The sequence below is a fragment of the Lagopus leucura genome, unplaced genomic scaffold (assembly GCF_019238085.1).
Source record: "Lagopus leucura isolate 7727_CA_CO unplaced genomic scaffold, USGS_WTPT01 Super-Scaffold_100157, whole genome shotgun sequence".
NCBI lineage: Eukaryota > Metazoa > Chordata > Aves > Galliformes > Phasianidae > Lagopus > Lagopus leucura.
Genome location: NW_024962334.1, coordinates 9,887,237 through 9,910,181, shown reverse-complemented (window position 1 = coordinate 9,910,181; position 22,945 = coordinate 9,887,237). Strand labels below are relative to the sequence as shown.

The 22,945-nt window shown below is 39.7% G+C and overlaps 1 protein-coding gene across 2 annotated transcripts in view; it reads right to left on the bottom strand.

Moving 5' to 3' along the window:
* Positions 1-22,945, bottom strand: part of CPNE4 (copine 4) — a 214,328-nt gene that overhangs the window by 4,716 nt on the left and 186,667 nt on the right. For both annotated transcript variants that reach the window (XM_042888597.1, XM_042888598.1), the window contains exons 12-15: positions 16,508-16,562; positions 8,738-8,789; positions 3,794-3,927; positions 1,413-1,649 (exon numbers count right to left, since the gene is read on the bottom strand). In XM_042888597.1, coding sequence (XP_042744531.1) covers positions 1,413-1,649; positions 3,794-3,927; positions 8,738-8,789; positions 16,508-16,562 — 478 coding nt within the window. The remainder of the gene's footprint in view (positions 1-1,412; positions 1,650-3,793; positions 3,928-8,737; positions 8,790-16,507; positions 16,563-22,945) is intronic.

Below are 22,945 nucleotides of genomic sequence, written 5' to 3'. Positions count from 1 at the left end.
CCATTTAGCGTGGCCTAATAGCACAAAGTGAGGTTTGTCATCATACAAGGATACACTCTTTACATAATGGTAAAGGGAAAAAGGGAACAAGTCTTTCACTTATTTGTCAGTGGATTTAGTGAAAGTAAGAAGGGTGTCCACACCCGTGAGAAACATGGCAACAGTTTATTTTGAAGAGAGAAAAAGGAACAACTCTGAAGAAAAGAATAATAAAAATGAAGGTATTTGGGGAGTAACAAAAAGACCAGAAAAACTAAAGAAATGTAAACAGTGTAAATCCATATGCAGACCAAAACCAACCCAGAACTGAAAACCTATGTGTGACAAATCCAGAACTAAGAGAATGAGAGCAGCTTGAGAAGGGCTCTTTCATGATGAAAGAGAAACAGGTACACTGTAGGGTAAACGAATTCTCTAATTTAATACCAAGGATATCCTTCTAGACTAAGGCGAGGAAAAAGTAGTAAGGAAAAATGATTAAATATCACAGAAGGAATGAGGGGAGGAGGGTAGAGAAAGATGGAAAAACAGGGGGGAAAAGAATGGAATTGGCATCACTGATGAACCGTGTCTATTCCATGTCTATTCCTGCCTCCATATAGAGAAAAGGACCCTGAAAGAACTGTCCCTTGGAGTGAACACTGCCTCTACTCAGGTGCTGAAAATGTCCCTGGGACAGATGCTGCAATGTCGACAGGTGACTGAGGAGGAAAGTACATGGCCAAGGGATTACTTCAAATTTGGCAAGTCAGCGCTGGGTCTGTCACCTCTCCTCCTCCAGTGTGTCTCCTGTACCGCACTGCGCTTCATGGGAACAGCTGGCTGAAGGCACAGGGAACTCTTAGTAGCAGCACTTTCTTGGCTGTGCTCTTGTACAGAACTAGAGGAAAGGTTTGCAGACAACCAGGATGCTCTGGGTGGATTGTTCTGACTTTGAGAATTCAGGGATCTGAATGTCAATAAGTAAGCAGCCTCCTGGGGGAAACCACTGAGTGCAAATCTGCGGCTGTTTCATTTCTCTGTGGAAGTGAAGGGACAGCGTACATATATGGGAATGCAAAACAACAGCCCTAACAGAATGCATGAAAACAGAATGGAAAGAAGATTTCAGGGAAAATAAGACAGGAAGAAAAAGCAAACTAAAATCAGAGAGGAAGTGGACATCAGGATGGGCACCACAAGAAGCACAAGGATTTTCTTATCTCTTCTTTCCCAACTATGTCACTCATGAAGAACATTTCATTATGCATTTGTTTTTATTTGTTTTGATTTCATTTCTGACATAATAATGCCACTGACACACTGTATACTTTATATACCGTTTTTCAACCAATGTTAAGCCTAGCCCCAGGGACTACACTACATGTTTATACATTCACTCTTCAGCGGAATGGATGGAAAAGTCAGCTTACATGTTTGAAGTTCCTAAATGGCACAAACTGGACAATGTCTCGAAGCACAGGCTCGCCCTTGGGAGATCTCAGGATCCCATCATCGCCATCCAGCATCTGCATGTCACTAAAATCGGCGTTTCCCACCCCGACGATGATGACTGACATGGGAAGGTGAGAGGCATGGACAATGGCCTCCCTGGTGTCAGCCATGTCTGTGATGACGCCATCCGTTAGAATGAGCAAGATGAAATATTGCTGAAGTTGTTGGATAAGAAGTAAAAACCATTAGTTCATCTTTCAAAGCCTTTTTTTTTTTCTGTATAAAATTCTTTCTGACAACTGTCAATCACAGATTTTTAAAAGAGAAAAGAGCCATTATAATGATGCAAATGTTAAGTGCATTTCCCATCCAAACCTCATCAGTTGCTAACTTTCCTTCTGCTGCAGCTTGGCTGTAGTTTACATCACTTCCTGGACCTGGAGGGAGCCAAAGGATGCACAGTGAAGGAAAGAGGGGTTCTAGCTGCTAGGGCAGAGAGAGTAGGACTTTGGCTGGGAAGTCTGGAAGAGTCCTGATATCCTCACCAGCCTTATTTTCCATCTGCTGCACAGTCACTTTTGCTGACAGTTTCTGATTATTTTCTTCCCCTTGGGAACCAGTGGGAGGCAGAAAGGAATGGGGTACTGAAGCATTACGAGCTTGTAGCAGAGGTGTCAGGGATGTTATGACAGCACTTTGCAGAGGAGGTTTGCTACCAGGCAAGTGGGATGGGTGCAGCCATCTGCAAATTGCAGGGTGACCCAATGGTACCTGTGGGAGAAGCACCCCACCATGGCAGGTCTGCTGTATTCTGCAGAGCGATGATGTCCCTAAGAAGAGGCAGGGCATGTGCAGAAAAGGAAAATATCCATTTCAAACACTTTACATGCAGCTGTTAGGTTTACTCATTCTCTAAAGGAGAGCAAGCAATTTTCTGTGCTTGTCATTTCTTTCCCAATAGTCCAGGGCTCTCTGGACTGGGATCAAATAGGCTATTACATCTTCAGTTGGTAATGGGAAAAAGCAGCTCTCACATGGGCCTTTTATGAATAGCTAGGCAGCTGGAGCCATTTAACAAATGTGCATTAATAAGAGAATTGAACAGGTCATAGAATTTGGTCACTCTGCACAAGCAGTACCAACAGAAAACATCATTACAGTTTATTTATATACAGCTATGTAAACTCACACAGACTTCTGTTCATCACCTCCCACCACGAGTAAAACAAAATACACAGAGAGGTAACTTCATCTTGAAGAATCATGCTACAAGTTAATTTGATGTTCAAGCAAACAGAAAGCGGGGAAGCTTAGGTTTAGAAAAATGAAGCAATCTATTAAATGCTACATAATAGCTCAGAGACAACAGTGGGAACAGGATGAGCCACCTCGAGATTAGCTGGGTATGGAAATTCAAATACAGCAATTCACTACTGTAGGACTGATTCTAAATAGTATCAATACACTGCAAATTGTAATGAAGTGGCAATCATGAGCCCAGAGTCATGAAAAGAAATGTTTGGGAAATTCTGCCTTAACGAGAGGCTGAGGGAAAGCTCCAAACTGGTAATGGGATGCATGTCAATGTGCATCTCTGTTCTGTTCCTATACATGAGCATTTTTCTGCTGCAGTATTTGAGTTATCTGTTACATCCCTGACTCCCACAGCACTGCTTTACATTTGTAGATGTTTCAAACCTACTTTCTCACACACTTTCTCTTGTTCTCTTAATCTCACTTTCTCCCATTCTGTCTGAAAAACAGGAAAAAAAGTAAGCCTAAACCATTTTGTAGAGATATGTTACACACCATCCATGTTTAAGTCTTACAGCCCAATAAATCTGTCATGAATCTATCAGATGCAGGCTAACAGACTTGTCTCCTTATTTCCAAAGGGCACATAGTACTACATGTCCGTAATAGTAAAATGAAAACTATTACTGTAGCAGAGGAATGGTTGGGAAAAAAACATAACAAAACACCTAGCTGACAAAAATAGAAAGTTCCAGTACAGTCTCTGCAAGATACTTGAAAATAGGTAGTCTGTGTGGAGAAACATCTGAACTCATCTACTTGCATAATGAAAGTTAGGGCTGCATTTTTGTAACCCTAGTCCTGCCATTTATATCTCCTCTGTGAAGACATGAGTGTGTTACTGGAAACAGAACAGTGGGGTAAGAATTGGAATCATGACTACCAAAGATGTAAAGGTTAGATACACTGCTCCAGCTGCCACAGACTGAAAGTGACTTCTGTGCACGTAGTTGGTAAAAGCTGGTAAGGCATTATTAATATACACTGAAAGATCTTGTTGTGTTGGCCTACAAGACAGTGCAAGAACAAAGCATCATGCCCTTACCGAGGCTTCCTTGGTGTTGGTCTCCTCTGAAGCTGATTTTGCCACCTTCTGGATAATGGGAGCAATGTTTGTTGGCCCGTAGAGCTGCAGCTTTGGAAGGCAGCTCTGATAAGCCTCCACAACACCTTGTATTCCTGGTAGGAAAAGCAAATGTGAGCACATAACCAATATCGTGCTTGTTTAAAGTGTAAATAAAAGGCAGGTTCTTAATGAGTAAATTCAAAATGTCACACAGTTAGTAGGCACTAACAATTTGAGATAATTTCTGAGAAGCTGCCTCTAGCTGCCTTGAACCTAGTTTGTAATAGGTAATTCATTACCATGCTTCTTCCCAGCAGTGCTCAATGCCCATTTCCCAGGTATTAGCTTGCAATGCCATGGGTTTCGTTCTTCTCATTTCAAGGTGTAAGTGATTACTTGCTGATCACCAGCTAACATTCATGCTAAAAGGGTAGGCACAAATTAAAAGCCTTTCAACGCTTCTCTTTCCTTGTCTTCAGGTAGATATTTATTTCTGCTTATCATGGTAGTTACCAACAAACTTACCCTTTGCACTCACAATCTAGAGCTGTCAAGGAACTTAAACATCTTTGCAAATACCTAACTCCCTTGTGCTAGAAAAACACTTTTTCAGGGTGAATTTGCATAATTACTCACAGGTTGAATTCAGCTGTGACCAAAAACTGTGAAATCTTGGAATAAATAGAAGGATGCTTTCCAGTCTAAGAAAAATGAGCTTTAGTCAGTAAGTTTTGATGGAGAACCAGCTATTTATGGCTTTTTCATTTCAGGATATATAGCCAGACCAAGGCGAACAGACTTCTGCTGACACACTTGACAGATCACAGAATAAGAATTGGAGTTTTCAATCATTGAGAAGAAGCATTTCTTGAAGTGATGCACGTTAGCCTCCACAGACAGGATCCCAGCTTAACAGACCTAGAGGATTAGAGGTCTGAAGTTGGAAAGAAAATGACAGACTGAAGAGCTGTGTAAACCCGTCCTTGGACGTGTTCAAGGCCAGGTTGGACGGGGTCCTGGGCAACCTGATCTAAATGTGTATGTTTGGTGGCCCTGCCAGGCAGGGGGGTTGGAACTAAATGATCCTTGAGGTCCCTTCCAACCCGGGTGACTCTGTGATTCTGTGATTCTGTAAAGGGAGCTGAAGAAAGAAATGGCTTCGGTGAGCTCCTGAGCCAGTTGCAGTTTGCATCAAGACTGCCTCACTCATGAGATTTTACTCAGCCATGTTTGCAGGATATAGGAGTGTGGATCCTTTACTAACAAATCAAAGAGAGCTGCAATAACTTAGCAATGATTCACCTGAACCTCCTATGATGAAATGATTAGGAATATGGTCTTCTCTCTTTGTAGATAGTTACAAACACATTATTCCATTGCAATGCTCACAGATAAAAGAAAACTCTCCAATTATAGTTACGATTGTTTAAAATTAGAGTAAAGGTACAAAATTTCCTTTGGTAATTCCAGTGACTAAACCATATTGCAAAATGGGTCCTTTGTTAACTCCCAATTTTAACATCACTAAGTTTTCATTATATATACTTACAGGTCTTGCACAAAGGCCTCATAAATTTTCTCTAAGATGCTGGCAAGTTACAATGTGATTTTAATTTTTACATTAAAATAGTATGAGATAAAGCTTGTCCCCTGTAGTCCAAATAGATCTAGCGTGGTTCATGTCAGGAGGTTGTTTTCATCCTAGAAATTAACATGTTCTAGAAACACATACTTTATATGTAGTCTAGGTTCAGTATCTTTCAGAAGTATCTGCCTTCCTCCTATATCTGAATCCAAAAGGATATGAGAGTGGTTTACCTTGTGGCTTACTTTTCTTGGACCCTTTCATTTTAGGCAAATCCAATACTGTATGTTTCTTCACAATTTATCCCTTTACTTTTGTACTCAGAATCCATGTTCAATAGTTCTAATGACATACAGTGTAAGCATGTGCACATATGTGTGTAGAAGAATGCATGGGCGCGTAGAAACATTGATTCAGATTAGATGCTGTCATTTTCTTCCTCAAAAAATAAAGACTATAAGATATAAGATTATATGTAAATAAGTAAATACTAACTATAAGACTATATACTATAAATAGAATAAATAAACTAAACATAAAACTATAAACACTATTTTTTTGAGAATAGAAATGGTAATAGGGGAAAAATGTGCAAATATCTGTATTTTATGCATTCCATTGATCTTTATATCAAATATTTACAAGCAAGAAAACTGAAAATACGCATTTCTTTTGAATGTACAGGTATATCTACAAATGAGTCCAAATTGTTATTGCAGCTTGTATGGGCCTACTGCACTAGCCTTATCTCTACAGACATTAGATGGGTTTGTTGGGGGTTACAAAATCCACCTCCTTAACCATGTTGATCACGCCGCTTTTGAGTAAGCCCAGGATCCAGTTGGCTTTCTGGACTGCAAGCGTGCGCTGTTGGCTCATGTTGAGCTTCTCACCCACTAACACTCCCAAGACCTTCTCCCCACGCCTGCTCTCATCTATTCTCTGCCCTTACTGCATTTGTGTCTGGGTTTGCTCCAACCCAGATGTAGGGCCTGGCAGTTGGGCTTCTGGAGATTTGTACAAATGTGGCTCTTAAGCCCGTTGAGGTCCCCCAGGGGATTGGTGAACTGAATCTCAGGAAAGAATTCCTCTCATCTAGAATTAAAAATATACTTTTTTTTTTCAGTTAGGTAGGATATGAGGGATTTACTGAAATAAGAAACACTCGATCCGTATGTTAATCATTCCTCTGCTCATTAAAGAGTTGACATTTTAGCACAATCCCTATTCAGTGTAGAGTGATGCGTAAACCTCTTACGTGTCAGTAAAAGATCACTACTTCCACAAGAAAGGGATTTCATTCCTCAAGAGCAAAGCAGACACATACTCTTTACATTGGTTCCAGTCTCTGCTTCTTGGTTTAAAGTAAAATATTATTCAGTAATTTTCCTGTGTTTTTGTGGCAAGTATGCTAAATATTACAAGGTAAAATAGTGTGGTGATTAAGCATTTTATCTCCCTCTCACTCTCAGGCCAAAGAGTATCTTCTCCTCACATGACAGGTTGGTGTTACTGCAGCCTGTGCCACCTAATGCAGTGTGGGCATCTACAGAAGTCAGAAACGCCACAGAACAATTGGCTGTGGGAACCGATCAAGCATTCATTACAGGCAGATGATAAGCAAGCTGCAGCAGATGATTAAACAACATGTTTTCTGGTCTGTCTTGTTTTCTTGCTTTCATCCAGATGGACATTATTTTAAATGGTACACAGAAGAGCCTTTTATATCTTGTAGATGTGTGTACAAATGCTCTAAACTTCCCTCCCTGGCCTTCCTCCATGCTGTGACCAACCGGTTGCAGCTTCTTAGCTCTACAACTTTTAGATGATGGATTAACTTCTCAGCTGACTCTTATTCAAAGCACACATAACAACTGAATACACAACAAACAGTAAGTTACATAAAGCTTGGGCGAAGATCATTGAGCAGCTTCTTCCTTTTTTTAATCTTCTCTCATTTTCACTGCTGCATTTCCTTTTCTACACATAGAATGAATAGTAACTTCTTTAACTGAAGGTTTGGCTGTCCAATCTCTGACTTGCTGTTAGCACATAGGTGTGACAGCCTTTTCAAATACTATAAACATCATTCAGTCAATGCACGTAACTGTATAGCAATGTCAGCATGATGGAAGTATTAGCCTTGGACTCAACGGAGGCAAAAAGGAGGTGGAGTGCGCATAAAAATGCCCAAATACTTTTCAAGCACCTCACCTACTGAAGCTGGAGTAGGCCAAAAATTCAAGTGTGCTGCCAAAGCTGGAATGCCTACTGCACCAAAAAGACAGCTCTTTCATTTAAGATGCATGAAATCTGAACATTTTTAATGATGTCTTTTTTTATTATTATTTTTTGTCAAACTGCTTAACCTCTCTTCTTTTCCTCACTTTATTCCCTGGCATCTTAATCTTCATCCCGAACATATTCTGCAGACCATGCCAGAAAGAAAGCCACTAATAAGTCTTAGAAGGATTGAAAGGAACAGCTAAAAAATTTGAATGAGAAGTGCATTTTGAAATACCTGTTTTAGTGTTTTGAAGGCAGCAAAGAATAAGGGAGAACAAAAAACTTGTGCATTTTAGACAGCAATGATCATCTGACCAAGACTTTCAAACATGTCTACGTCTAATATGACTTATTTTTTCCTGTTATCCTCACCTTTTATAAATGGTGAGTATTGTGGCAGGAGGTTCTACAGACAGCATCAATATCCACAGACCTCATATGTGAAAACATATGATGTACAGCAAAATCTGCTACACTAATCTACCCTCTGACTACTGAAGATTAGTGATTACTGCTAGAACACACCAATCACCTATGCTGTGTTAAAACAGTTGTCTGCTGCATTTGCTGTCATGAAACCATGCTTCCTTCTCTCACACTCATCCTCAGCTGCTGCTCTGACTCTGGTGCTGGGCTGACTTGCAGTAGCTTACTGTTGCTACAGGTCTTGCCAAACAACTGGCAGTAAACAGAGGGAGTCCGACTACAGAGGTGCACAGCATGCCTTGCCTTTCAGATCTTGCTCCTCTAATGCTGCACAAACTGTGCTGCTGTAGATCCAAAAGGAACACAGAAAACATGGCTTTAGTTTTCACCAACGTGTAGAGATTCAGGGATGTGCAGTGCTAAGCATCCAACACTGTGTACTTTCAATGGGACCTATCTTTTAGGCCATTAATGTGTGGCACTTGCTAAGGCTTTTTAAATCTGTTAGGTTTCAGAACTGCTTTCTTTAAGAAACACTTTGAAAAGTGTTCAGGGGATACAATAAAAAATAGAAGCAGATTTTGTCACAGCAGAAATACAGCAGTAAGTTTGTCCTGATGTGTTACCTGCACATTCTGGGTTGTCTTCATTGAAATTGATTGCAAAATCATGGGAGACCTGCAGATAAATGGAAAGAAGAGAAAACTGTAGTTGGAAAAATTATTCAAAGAGAACTCAGAATTAAACACCCTTTACATTCTTTCTGCATTAAACCAGAGATCTTTCAAGCTTTTAGCGTAAAGTCTGAAATACAGTCCCAGATGAAACTCCATGTGAAAACAAAGTACCACAACTGGAATCAAACTTGAAAATAACAATAAAAAACAGTAAAAAAGAACACAAAGAAAAAACACCCAAGCACATGAGAAATCACATTAATACGGCATCAGCACTGGGCTACCAATGGCAGCGACAGAAGAGGGACCCGTTGCTGAGGTGGGATGTAAATGCAAGCTCTCTTACTTCTTAGTGTACAGATCACAGGAGAGCTAAAGAAGGCACATGCTCTGCCCTGTTCTGAATCTTCCACATGTGAACAGTTTCTCATTTGAAGGCCACAGGCTTATTGAGAAAATAATTTATTCTCCAAGAGATCAAAGAAGTCCCTTGGAACCACTGTGAGATAATAATGTAAGAAATGCAAGAAGTCTAAGTTGGTTACGAAATTAGAGTAGTTGGAGGAGAAATCAGGAAAATAAGGAAAAAGTTTTCCCTCAAGGTTAGTAAATATCCCACTTTCTCACTCTTCAAATATGTCTGTAATGAAATACCACCGAGCTATTTTCTAAGATACATCACTACGAATACAAAAATGTTGCTGATTTTCTAAGAAAACAGTATATTGTTATCTTTAGTGGTTTGGGAAAATAATACAAGACTTCTGAATGCATAAATAATGGAAGACAGCGTAAGTTTCAGTTTCCAGGCTTCTTAAATGTCTGTCAATTAGAGATCTGCAACCACAGCACAAATGTACTGGGTCTGAAATTTTCCTCAGATGCTCTTTTCTAATTTTCTCGTTTGCTCTTGTCTGATTTGCTCCCCAGATTCCTTTTTGCACCATTCCTTGATGTCTGAGGCTCGATTTCTCACCATCTCTTCAGCTCAGACTCAGAATTCTCCTTCAATTGTCTGGAATGAAGTCCAATTTCTGTTTTGATATACAACATATTGATACATATTTTGGTTTGCAAAAAATGCACATGGCTGAGATGTAAGCAGGCAATTTCTAATTTGAGCTCAGGTATACCACTGCAGAGTAAAGGGAACATTTATATGTCTAACACAATTACATATCTTTAAGACTTTTAGATATCTGTAGGACATTTGGAAGTGCCAGCACTCTTAGGCATACGAAAAGCAACCTGTTTACTTCCTGTGCAATGGGACATGGATTATTTGCAGGAAGATTTATTTGTTGGATGCCACTGTTTTACCTCCTAGTTTAGATGACTTCCATTTATACGCTACAGATAGCACAGAAAATGGTCAGTGAATAGAGGTTACACATCAATTGTACCCAGTCCTTCTTATTTTGTCTCACAGGATTCCTTAGATCCAGCTAACTTAAATCAGTCTTATCTTCTCCAGTGTGCAATGTCAAATGTCTCTCTAGCTGGAACTAAGCAGAAGCTTTGTCATCACTGAAATATTTGTCCTGCACATTTTTCCTATTATATGCTGGTCTTGCTCACCATGATGATGCTCACCATTATTTATTAAAAGGTTAAATGAAGTGTGACCTCTACTACGATGGGAGAAAATTCAAGGACTAAAGCATGAACTCACTGAAGAGCATTCAGCCAGCTCAGCCCTAGCCAGGAATGTATTATGTCTACAACGAGCATCAGCTGTCTCATTCAAAGGGTTTTAAATGGGCCATTCAGGCTTCTTGGCCATAGAAGATAATGCAGAGAGCCACTATGCATGCTTCTCACTAAGAAGGCACAGGAGAGCAGGGCTGTCAGATACGCTTCAGAGGTGCTCCAGAGCATTTCTGTCTGGCTTGCTCTTGTATGTCTCCTAGCACAACTTGCCCAGCTGGTATCTGCCAGTCTCATGACCAGCTGCAGGCCAAAGGTAATTGCAGCTGTCAAGAATGGCTATGTGAGTTTTCACTCACAGATGATTTTTCTGTTGTTCAATTGCCTTCCTTTTCCTTTAGGCTTTCTGTACTTTATACTACCTGCATTTCAATAGCAAGTGATGCACGTACATATATTGCAGGCTTATCCTTCCAATGCTGTGCCTCTTCAGAGATTTTATTTCTTTATTCTTAATGCATTTCAAATTACAGGACAAGAAACACCACAGTTCTTTTCCAGAGCTATAAATACATTATTTAATTCACACTATGCAAGCATGGGCTAGACGTTTTTGTTGCTATACAGTTTCAGGATCACACAATACAAACAATTTATCTGGTTCATAGCTATGGCACTCAGCCTATTATTTAAGAACAGGCAACAGTTTAGGCCAATAAGAAAGCATTAGTCTAGAAAGTGTGCAAAGTGTTCCAAGAAATAATACTGTCTGAGCAATGGCTGCTATTCTCCTACAGCTAGTGAACCTCATACACTGTCATCCTCATTCACCAAGACCAGTATTACAATTTACCCTGAAGGCAGGACAAGAAACACAATGACTAAAGAAGCATATGGTTGTTTTCTATGCTTTCTTAGAGATATATCAGAATGTAAACAAGATATAAGAATAACGTGAAGGAGAGAAATTCATTAGGCAGCTCAGGGATGGTTCACAAACAGGAAATCATTGCTCAATGCCAACCAATAGCAGATCTTTTTAAAGCAGTTTCTCCGTATGTCCAGAACTCATTCTCCTTCTTTTTTAAAATTCAGTTAAGCATGCAAGGCTTCTGAGGATGAAAGGCAAACCATAGTGATGTCAGATGGCCCAAAGCCAGTATAATAAATGGCATCTTTCTGACACTGAATGATACAGTCCTTATGCACTCCTAGAACTGATATGCTAATGGAGAAAAGGAGGAAAAAGAGTGAACATCAAAGATGTTGAAGACTGGGATATCCTTAGGGGAAACATAACAAGACACCTGGCTGTTCAGAAGCAGGCTTGCTTATATATAATCTATTAATGTCATTTGTATGATGGTCAAGTTAAGAGTCAGGAAATTCTGGAATACCTCACATCATACAAGCATAGAATTATTGCTTTATGTCATTATATGGAACAGAGAAATTTGCAAAGAATTGCAGGCCTTGTTTGCAGTGAAATTCGGCCCCACAATAAGGAAAGTCCATGTAGAACTGAGATTGTGTTCACACATCCTGGATTAAGTTTCAAATAATTAGCTGACCCCTCTGCTCAGCCCTCCTGCTCTCTTAAAACCAATCCATAAAAGGAATGGAGAGAAAAACTGAGGACTGCAGAGGTGATTAAGCCTGGCATTATCATGCAGCACAGAGCACCGCTCAAAGCCTCCAACTAAGGAACCTACTTACACTTGGCTGTGTATTAATCTGTTCTCTCTACAGGACTCCAGATAAATTATTTAGCAGACAGCTCATAGAGATGGGATTATTAAAACACAGCTTTCCAGGAACTTCCTGTACCAGGCACAATTTTTTTTTTCTCAGGTAATTCCTTCAAGGTTTTTAACAAGAGAAATATGCAGAGTAGCTCTAGGGATCTGTAAGTACACCATCAAGTCCATTACAACAACAGCACTTCTGTGGATACATCAACTACATAAGCAGTCTAAAATATTTTTGCCGATGCACATTGTAGTACAGTTTGTTTTTACCACCATACAATGCTTCCATTGCCTGTACACATGTAAAGACAAGCACACAGAAAGGCAGCTGTCAAGTAGCATGACGGTGTCCATGAGATGGTATCTTGCAAGAGTCATAAACATACTTCCACACATGTAAGAGAATTTCAGTAGAAAAGTCATCTAGATTTAACAGCTAGAAACTTATTTCCTTAATCTGAGATTAATGAAATTCACTTTCACAAATCAATCTCAAAATACCCAAAAAACCCCTACCTTGGAATCTGCCAAATAAAACAACCATGAAAGTTGGAAGGCAAACTGCCTTATACAAAGACATTTTAAGTTGAATCAAAATGTGTTGTCCGATTTTAGCCTCCACATTTTCTTAAATCCATTTTTACTCTGTCTGAACTTCCATATTTGATGCAACAAGCTGTTTTGACTTAGAAAACAGATGTTTTTCATTCATTTTGCAAATGCTGAAATTGGATTCCTCAATTCTTTTAAAAATTAGCAATCTTTTTTTCTTTTATTTTTTTTTCCTGGAGGTTGTTAAGCTCATTTAAATTTGCCTCCTGTCCCAGGGAGTTCAAACTTTGCAGAAACCTCTACAGTGATGATACTGCGACTACGTGACAAACAAGTGACAAATCCAGTCATGTTTAGAAACTCCTTCTTATTCATTCAAATAAAGACAGTAAAAAATCTACGAACAGATAGATATGCACAAAAGCATAAATGCTGAGAGGCACAATGTTGAACACTTACCTGTGAGTAAATTGAAAACAATTAAGGCACTACAAGTCCTCAAATTAAATACTGAATGTCTGCATATTTTGCAAAAGCTTAAGACACTAACTGATTTAAAGAACTACTGCTCAGAAGCTATTATTTTCTCAATCTTCATTAATTAAGTAGTTTGGTAGCTGGACAGCTTGTGTCTCTGGCTAAGATCACAGTGTAGACATTTCTGCTTGGCAATGCTTGCCCATTTATTCCTTTTGTACATGACTGTTCATCTTCCACGCCTAAATCCAGGTCTCAATGTGAGGGTGACAAATCCTGTTTTTTTCCATTGGTCTGTTACACATCCTTTTACAATCTATCTTTTTTAAAAAAGTTTTGCACATATTTTTGCTCTCTGAAATGCAGGTGTAATTGTCAGGTCTTGGGGAAAAAAGATCATATTACTGAATACTAGATGAAGTACCTCTAGACTGATGAGGAATGTTTTATATGGCATGTTTTGCTTCCTCACTACCACAGATTCCTTACGCCACTAAGAAACTGCTGTTTTTTTCTGCTAACAGCTGATACGTTTCATTTGGAGCTGAAATGAGGGAAAATAAAATCATTGTAACATAACAGTGTGCTCTTGAAATAGAAATTCTGCAGAAAAAATATATAAAATATATTTTTAAAGAGGTTCACCCTGAGGAGATTCGTGAGAAGCCAGCAAAGATGAATGCTGTCGCTGTTCTGAAGTGCTAATGTAAAGAGAGGTGTATTTTTCTATGGGAAACAATGCTTGGCATAGTAAACATTGCACTTATTGTAACATTTAAAAGGATGCGAGGAGCTGGAATCTTACTAAATGGACAGGTGGATGCTACCCTCCAGCATCCATCCCAAGCTAATGGAAGCAACCTAAGAGAGTATGAAATGGAGGCACTGGTTTGACATAACATCACAAAATGACACCTGTTTCCCACATGATCCAGTGCACCCAAGAAACCTTGCCAAAAAAATGCAGAGCTTATGCCCATCCTGAAAGTAGTGGCCTTCAGCTGGTCCTAAACAGCACAGTGGAGACTCATTACCTTCGGTTTATGCTGAATAGTGAGTTACAGTCCCCATTTTCCTACAGCTTGTAACTGAGCATGATGTAAATTAGGTCTGAATCCACTGTGTCCACTTTGGTCACTGTTTTTATCAGGCTGCCTTCCTCTGGCCTCCCATTACTGTTATTGCCACGCATAGATTGGTCAGCTTTCATTTAGCTGACTTTTATGGAAGCTGCTTTGTCTTACTTTTACCGCTGTATGGAGGCTCTCATGGTTACTTAGAAACCCTTGGTAGTGGGAGTCATTTCTTCCACAGGCCTAGCAACTTGTCATCTACCAAAAGAAATAAAAGATAGCAGCTGCTGGTGTGCAGAGACCAATGTGCTATAGGCAGGTTAGATTATCTAATTAGGATTGGAGGCTCAACTGCATTCTAAATTAAAATGAAAAGCAGATTTATCCACATGATGGAGACAACATTTAGACCTTCTCATGATGACTCAATCTAGATTTGAAGATGTGATTTACCACAGTTCTGACACTGCTGTCCTTTAATATATGTATGACTTGAGTTAATTTTGACCACAAGTACCAAAAGAATATTTGAATAGTCTGAGATCCACACTACTGCCATGGTGTCTTTAGTGTTACCGTATTTTTGCAGGAGAAGAGAACTTTCAATAAACAAGGTGTGAGCACACTTGTTTCCTCTTTGTTACTTTCAATTATAACCATTTCTTCACTGTTTCCTATGCATCTTGGCTGTATTCCATGTAAAACACTAATCGTTGTTGGCTTTAAATTAAATTTATGATACCAGTGTAGACTAAATTACTGAAGGATCTTCAGGATTATTGGTCTTGACTCATTAACACATCATTTTGCGGTGGACTCCTCAGTCTCTTAGAAAGCAAATCTTTCAATTCAGAAGTGCAGCCAAAGCCAAGCAAGGACTCTAAAGGTCTAAAGGTTACGGTTTATGTAAGAATGCAGATATTTGGATGGACTATGCAGCATGTTACAGGGAGGGACTGAACAGTAGCACAAATGACTGCTAATTCCTAATCCAGTTCCTGTTGGATGTGCCCCTGATAGACACCCAGTTAATTACTTATCCCCATCAGAAAGGCTAATCCCTCTGCAATGTGGTTCTTCTCTTCTTCAAAGTTTCATTACATTAGTAAGCTGATTGTCTTAACACTTTTTTATCATTTTCTGTGACAATTTTTCACAGTGGAGACTAAAGATGTTATTCTCACCCTCAGTTGTATCTCCACATACTTTTGGACTTGTTTACTCACATGCAAGTAATTCTCAAGCAAGTAGTTCCATCTTAAGTTTACCACTGCGTTTTACAAACTTCGCAAAATGGAAAGATCCTGAATCATCCGATTTCCTGCTCTAAAAGATCAGTAATACACAGACTTTGTCAGGACAGGTCATGTTATCATGCAAGACCAGCGTACACAGATTGGGGCAACTAAATTGTCCAAGTCTCTCACTTTCTTAACAGTATTTATGAGGAAATGTATCCTTACACTAGCTCTTCCCAAGCATCAGATCAGTTTTGGTGATGGTGATTGTAGGGATATTTGGTTACAAAGTACCCCTGAAATCACTTTCTAGCCAGACATACGTCTTTCAGCTCTGCTTTTTTTTTTTTTTGCAGACAGTATCTGAGTTGCAGAACCCCCAGCCAGTCTTCGGTTACTTACTTGTGCAGAACCACTATTCTGCCTATTCTGTCCCTACATGTGCAACACAGGATTTGAACTTCTGCCTATTTCTCCCTGGCCCTTTTTTCTGTTGGATGATCCTTCTTTTTAGCATGAATATGCTCTTCTATTTTTCTTCCTGGTTTTGAAGATGTCCACTACTGAACAGAAATTTGGTACCGAGCAAAAATCTTCTGAAGTCTGTTTTTCCAGGAAGACATTCAGTCTCTAAACCACAAAGCAAAGGCACTAGGCCATTCACTGAATTCCTTCCTACAAAAATCAGTTCTGTCAAATCAAGGCCCACAAAGCTTCAAAATATGGTTGTTGAGCACTATTCAAACATTCAGTCCTCTTTAGCAGGCTAACATCCATTAACAAAGTTTTGTTAATATTAAATATTTTCGGTAAAACATACCTCTTCTAATTTTGATTTCTGGTTTCAGTGAGGTATCACTTAATGAGAAAACCAGGTGAGAGACAACACGCTTCCCCCAGCCCTCAACCTGCACTTCTCCCTCTTCTCCCTTATCTTATGCCCCATAGATGAAGAAAACGAGAAAATTTCTCTTATTCACCTACTTTGTATTCTGGGGGTATTCTTGCTCCAAATCCGAAGGCTGGGAACATTTTGTCACTGGAAAAGAATAAAGAAAAGAAGAGTTCTCACAAAGAAATGCATTTTGCAGCAATAAACATTTACTCTCCCATCAGTTTTCATCAAAAATGCAAAGCAGCACAGAAAAGGCTTTTAGGTCAAGAGTGTTACATGGCAGAACGGGATGGTACAGTATTAGAGAAGGAGGGGTTGATGCTGACCAGATGGAGAAATGGTATTGGACATTTTTCAGGTGACCATCCCGTATTCTGGGAAGTTAAAAGCACCTGGAGAATAATGACGAATTGAGATATCTTGCACTTCTCCCACAGGTGCAATTGTAGGTCCATATTACCTCTTCTTCTATGCTATCTGGCTGCAGTGAGATAGTGAGAGTGAGCTGTCTAACAGACTGTGAAAACAGACTGATTTCACACAAATGTGGATATGCTCTCCCAGCTCAGAAAATGAGTTTAGTGAAGAGATGACTCTGTAATTAAAAGTGTTTGCAAATGTGAATTCTTACAGTTGTCTGTGTGCAAAACAGAATTCCTAAAATATCTAAAAATTCAGCCCCAGAAACCTGCTGGGTCTGTGAGGCTTTCCATCTATACCATGTGCATCCCTGGTACTCTCACTAAAACATAAAATTATTTTAATTTGGATATACTAACTGATAACCTAGCAAATGCTGTGGCACGGTAAATTTGCTTTCAAACACTGTGCTGAGGTTGTTCCACCCCAAACAAATCCGTAGAGACAAAAATCCTGATTCAGAGGATCTGGAAGCTTCAGGTCTGTTAATACCCTTTCAGAAATGCAGTAATGTCTCACACAGCCCACGTCCTGTCAAGTTTCCTCCTCCCAGATGGCAATGTGGAAAACAACAAGCTGTAAGGAATGTCTCGTCCTTGAGTCAGCAAAGCACTCCATCACACACTTGAAGTTAACAATCCACCCAAACATATGCTTAACTCCAAATACATCCTGAAGCACCACTGAAATCATGGAAGTGTACTCCACTGCTCTGATGAATCAAATCTCTCCTACATTTATCTGATTCTACTTACAGGGTTTCAGCGCTCTTGGAAAAGTTGGATTCCTATCACCATTATTGGCACTTTCCACACATAATTTGCACTTTCCAAGGTTTCCAGGAAGAGGCAGCAGGTTCAACTGACTTTGTGCAGTTCAAGACATTGCCACACCAAGTAACACGTGAGTAACACACTTCCCAGACATACCCACAACAGAGAACAACATTGTTAAAACTGCCAAGCCATTCTGTCTGGTATAGCCTGCGAGGAGCGTTGTGACATTTCTGATACAAGTGAAGGATAAATGGGAGAGTTTAAAAGGAAGGAGACATAACATTGTCCACCCACCCCCGCAATGAGTTATTAGTCGCTACCACCAGATAGAGAAATATTCAGCAGATCACTGAGAAATGGGAAACAGTAATTATTGCCATCTGATGGCTTCGCTCTCACAATTGTTGTTCTGCTAAGAAATTTAGTTGCCACATAAATCCTGGGAGCGCAGTCCTGTGTACCATATGTTACACTGTGTGATAATGGATCTTGGAAAGGAGGACTAACATCATTTGCATGGTAATGAAACATTTTTTTCCAAGAGATATCAGGAACAAAGAAGCTGCTGACATTTGATGCTAACCACCTGCTGATAGCTTTCTCTTTGATTAAGCGCTCCCGGAAGCAGGGAAGCCCTTATAAATAGATACAGATGAGAATTCAGGCTTGCACTTAGAGGGCAAGAAATAGGAAGACATTAGAAAAGAGTCTGAGGGCAGAAAAAAACCTTGTTTTACATCAATGATTGAGCCATGGTTGGATTAAAGAAGCAAACCCTGTGGAGCTGCAAATTAATTGATTTTGGGTGAGAGCAAAATGAAGACTAAAAAGAGTTTTACTTAGAATGTAAGCGCCCATGTTCAATACAGCAATCCAGAAAGCTACGCTGGCAGCAATTACCCAGCTGGGAGATACCTCAACTCATACATTTGTACTGCAATATCTCTTGAGTGTAAAAAAAAGTATAGGGAATCTTGTATCTGCAGCTCCATCTTTTCTGTTCTGCAGCAATGCAGAGAGAGTGCTGAGCAATACCTCCTGCAGCCTGGGTTCTCCTGGCTGCCATAATTTTCAAAAAGCTTAAGTACTTCACATGAAGATGAGAAAAGCAAAAGCATCTGGATCTCAACTTTCATACCTTGTTACGTAAGGACTGTGACTAGTCATGCAAACAAAGATGTACATGACTTCTGATGCATTTTCCTGTCAAAAAGACATCAAACACTGAGCAAATCTAAATTACAGCCTGAATGTAAAATCAGGGACAGAGTTCATGTTCACTGCTCATATTGGTAAATGTAAATTAATGCACACAGAAGGAATTGTCAGGGCACAAAGACTAGAGTCTTCCAAACAGAAATATAACCAGCTGAAGTCTCCGAGTAACACCTTAAATATAGCATAATGCACAGCATAGAATGGCTTCTGATAATATCCTGCATTATCCTTTTGGAATAATGCTCAGCTTTAGTCACCTACCCTTCAAGCTATCTAGGTGAACCACAGGAGACACAGTGACAAATCAATACATTAATAGGGGCACACAGGAGAGAGATCTCAGTGATCTGTACTGCACACACAGGAGAAAAGAATAAAAGAAGGAAATAGTAAGGTTTTGTAAATCAGAAAGTGATACAGATAATGATACCTTCTGCTGCTTCACCAGGAAGCCTAGTATTACTGGGAGGTAAGACTCTCTTTAAGGATAGGGAGATAAAATAATGAACATTTAAAAAATCATGTCTTGTTAACCACAGGTGTTCTCTGACCTACAGTAGCATATCTAGAGCTCAGCTTTATTATGACAATTTACTTTACCTGGTTACAAAAAGAACTGAGCAGAAATTCTTCCACTGGATGAAATTATTTTAAAATCAGACATTAGAGAGTCTTCTGCAACTTCCTCCTAAGGTGCTGGCCCAGGTGCTGTTGCAGGTAAGAGTTGGATATTCATCAATGTTGCTGGAAATCTAATCTATTAATTGTACAGAGTAAATGTACGGGGAAAAAATGCCCTAAGACTTTGTACATGCCATTTATTTATTCCGAAAAAATGAACTTCTAGCTAGCTGTGATAGTAGCTTGGGACTCATCTTGCTGGTGTTCATGGAAGCCCTTTGGTCTGTAGTTACACATGTGCTTAGCTTTAAGCTCTTGAAGTTAACACAGCAAGTAATATGCTCCAAAGAGACCATACAGCAGCCTTCCAGTACCTGAATGGGGCCTACAGGAAAGCCAGAAGGGACTGTTTAGAAGGGCAGGTAGTAAAAGGATGAGGGGAGATGGCTTTAAACTAGAAGAGGGTAGATTTAGACTAGATATCAAGAAGAAATTCTTTACTGTGTGGGTGGTGAGACACTGGAACAGGTTGCCCAGTGAGGTTGTGCATGCTCCCTCCTTGGAAGCATTCAAGGCCAGGCTGGAAGGGGCTTTGAGCAACCTGGGTCTAGTGGGTCTAGAGGCAAGTGTACCTGCTTACAGTAAGGGGGTTGGAACCAGATTGTCTTAAAGGTCCCTTCCAACCCAAGCCATTCTATGATTCTATGATTCCTTGATATTACTTGAACAGCCTCAGCATGAAAACATGCTCAGTATGGTGGAGCGACACAGTTGCAGCAGTGGTGCTAAAGATACAGCTTAAGAAAAAAAAAAAGGAAGAAAGAAACACGAGGAATAAAAAAGCAACACACACATAAAAATCACTTTTGGCTTAACTTGACCAAGAGTCTTAAATTTACAGCTCTTTGAAATTCTTGCAATGAACAGACCTGATTAGGGTCCATGGGTATGAAACTGTCACTTGTAATTTTGGTTTCGGATTTAGATCACAATTGCCAGGAAGATATTTTTAAAGTACTATGGAGGACAGAGCAAAATCAATTACTATGTCTTTCATTTTCAATTCCAATCTTAAAAGAAAAAAACATAAAACTGATCCACTCTATATACTTGTGACATACTGTGATAAAATCAAACATTTTAAATTTCCAAAACAAAATGTATGCATATGATGCACATTTGATTGACAATCCTCACATTGTTGACAATGTGAGGAAGGAGGGATGACAGGGGAATTAAAGGGAAAGAAATGAGAGAGGGAAGGAGGAAAAGGAAAAAGGAAAAAACAGAAAATGCCATGAACAAAATAAAGCCATCTCTAAACTCAGTTAAAATTGCAATCTTTCATGTTTAAGAAGTGAACTGAAAGAAAATGAGATGAATTGTTTCTTTTCTAAAGCACATGAATGAATCATGTTACTGAGTGTATCATTTAGTACTCAGGAGGGTTTGATGCCAGTAGACTGAATCATGACAGCTTGCAGGGATTAGCAGGAGTCCCACAGAAAATGCGGAAATCATTTGAAATATTTAAACATTTTCCGTTTCTGCTTTGCAAGCAGAGCAAGGTAAATAAAGGATATGAACTGTATGACTGGATAGGGCAAAAAAAAAACCCCACCTATTTGAGAAGAAGGGACACAAGCCCATCCACACTTCACCTGCAGTCCTGTGCAGCCACCTGTACTACTGCAGGACAGGCTGGGACACAGCTGGCTGCGGTCCAGCCTTGCTCTGCCAGAGCCAGAATGAGGGCAGGGCTCCAGCTGCAGCGATTTCCTCCCTGCAAACTGTATTCTCCAAGGGACTGCTACACTGTCACAATATATCCCCACTGGGGCTGTGCCTGATCCTATTCAGCCATGGCTCTGGTTCTGGCCGGGTTACTCTGTGACTGTTCAAACCTGCGCTGTATCTAACAAGGCCTGGAATCCAGTCCACACTGCACAGTGATTTGTAAAGGAGTGGCAGGAATTAACGATTATCATACATCTTGTTGAGAAAAGAGAGCTGGGAGCACACAAATCAATAGCAAGTCAGTAGCCACATTGTTTGGTCTGTCATAGAGATGCCACACAACCAGGTGCAAAATCCTGACATTAACATTCAATTGCTATTGTTAATTACGGCTTTTAGTCACCTTATGGGAGCTGGAATCTGCTGAATCCAGAGACACAGATACTGTCATGTAATTGGGTTTCAAGAATGTGAGTGAAGTGCCTGTCTTACCTGTGAAGGAAATAACTAATGAAGGGGGGGGGGAATATGAATTCCCTGAAGCTAACCGATGAAAGGCATCAACTCATGAAATAACTAACAAAGCTAACACCAAGTAAAACAGATTTAAACATCTACTTGTTAACATTAAAAAAGCAACAGAGGAAGCCATGTAGGGTAGAAATAGCAAGTGAACATGGAAATTCCTATACTGGGGAAAGGCAAATACAGAAAAAAAAGTAATCAGAGCTTGAAAGAGGAGTAGGTTAAGCTAAATGACATGACAATGAGATAGATCACTTGTTGGAAAAATAGCCTAATAAAATAGCAGATTTTAGCAGGAAGAACAGACCAAAATGTCAAGCTTCTCTTCTAGGTGACAAATAAATCGCAATGACCTGATTTATATGACCCAGTTTAGTAAAAAGTATCTTGAAAAAGAAATGGTCATGAATGTGAATAAATTAGAGAAGAGGATGCTGCAAGAGCCTGCACTGAGTTACATTTAACTTTTGAAATCAGGGCAGTTTCCAGAAAGTCCTTTGAATCTTAAGGGGTTACAAGCACGACCTGGTAGCTTCCAAAACCTTAAATCTGTAGCAAACTGTCTGCAGGAACATATATGGAAAGTGTACTGTGACTGACAAGGTTGTTCTCACACAGACTGTAATTCTGGAAGTTGAAAACTTGACACGACTTGAAGACAATATTGTAGGAAGCAGGCTGGATCCCACAGTATAACTTGAAGATCTGATCTTGGAGAACCTCAAATGAAACAGCGTAGGATCCCTCCATTCTTGAAACACAAGCACACCTTTCAGGGTGTACCGCATTAAGCAACCACAAGAAAAACAAGCCTTGCTAAGCATGCACAGCATTTTGTCATTGTTTACAAATTAGAGTGGAAATGGTTGGTCAGAGACTTTCTTGTGCAAAAAAAAAAAAAAAATCAAAAAAAAAATCAAAAAATATCTGTAAGGGGTGTGCTGGGAAGAGGGGAATATGGGTCTGTGCTGGCATAGTATACAAGGAAGTGTTGGTAGAGAAATTTCTCATAAAATGCTCTCGAGATACAAATGAGCTTTCTAGGATAAGCAGATAAAATCGTTATAGAGATTTCACTGTGATTTAATGTGGCCAAATGAGCAGCTGATGTAATTCCACCAAAATCAAAACAACATAAAAATGAAGAACGCAAAACAACTTTCAACAAAATGTAAAGTGATGACAAAAGGTGTCCAGCTCCTGTGAAGGAGTAAACTTGCAGGAGATTGA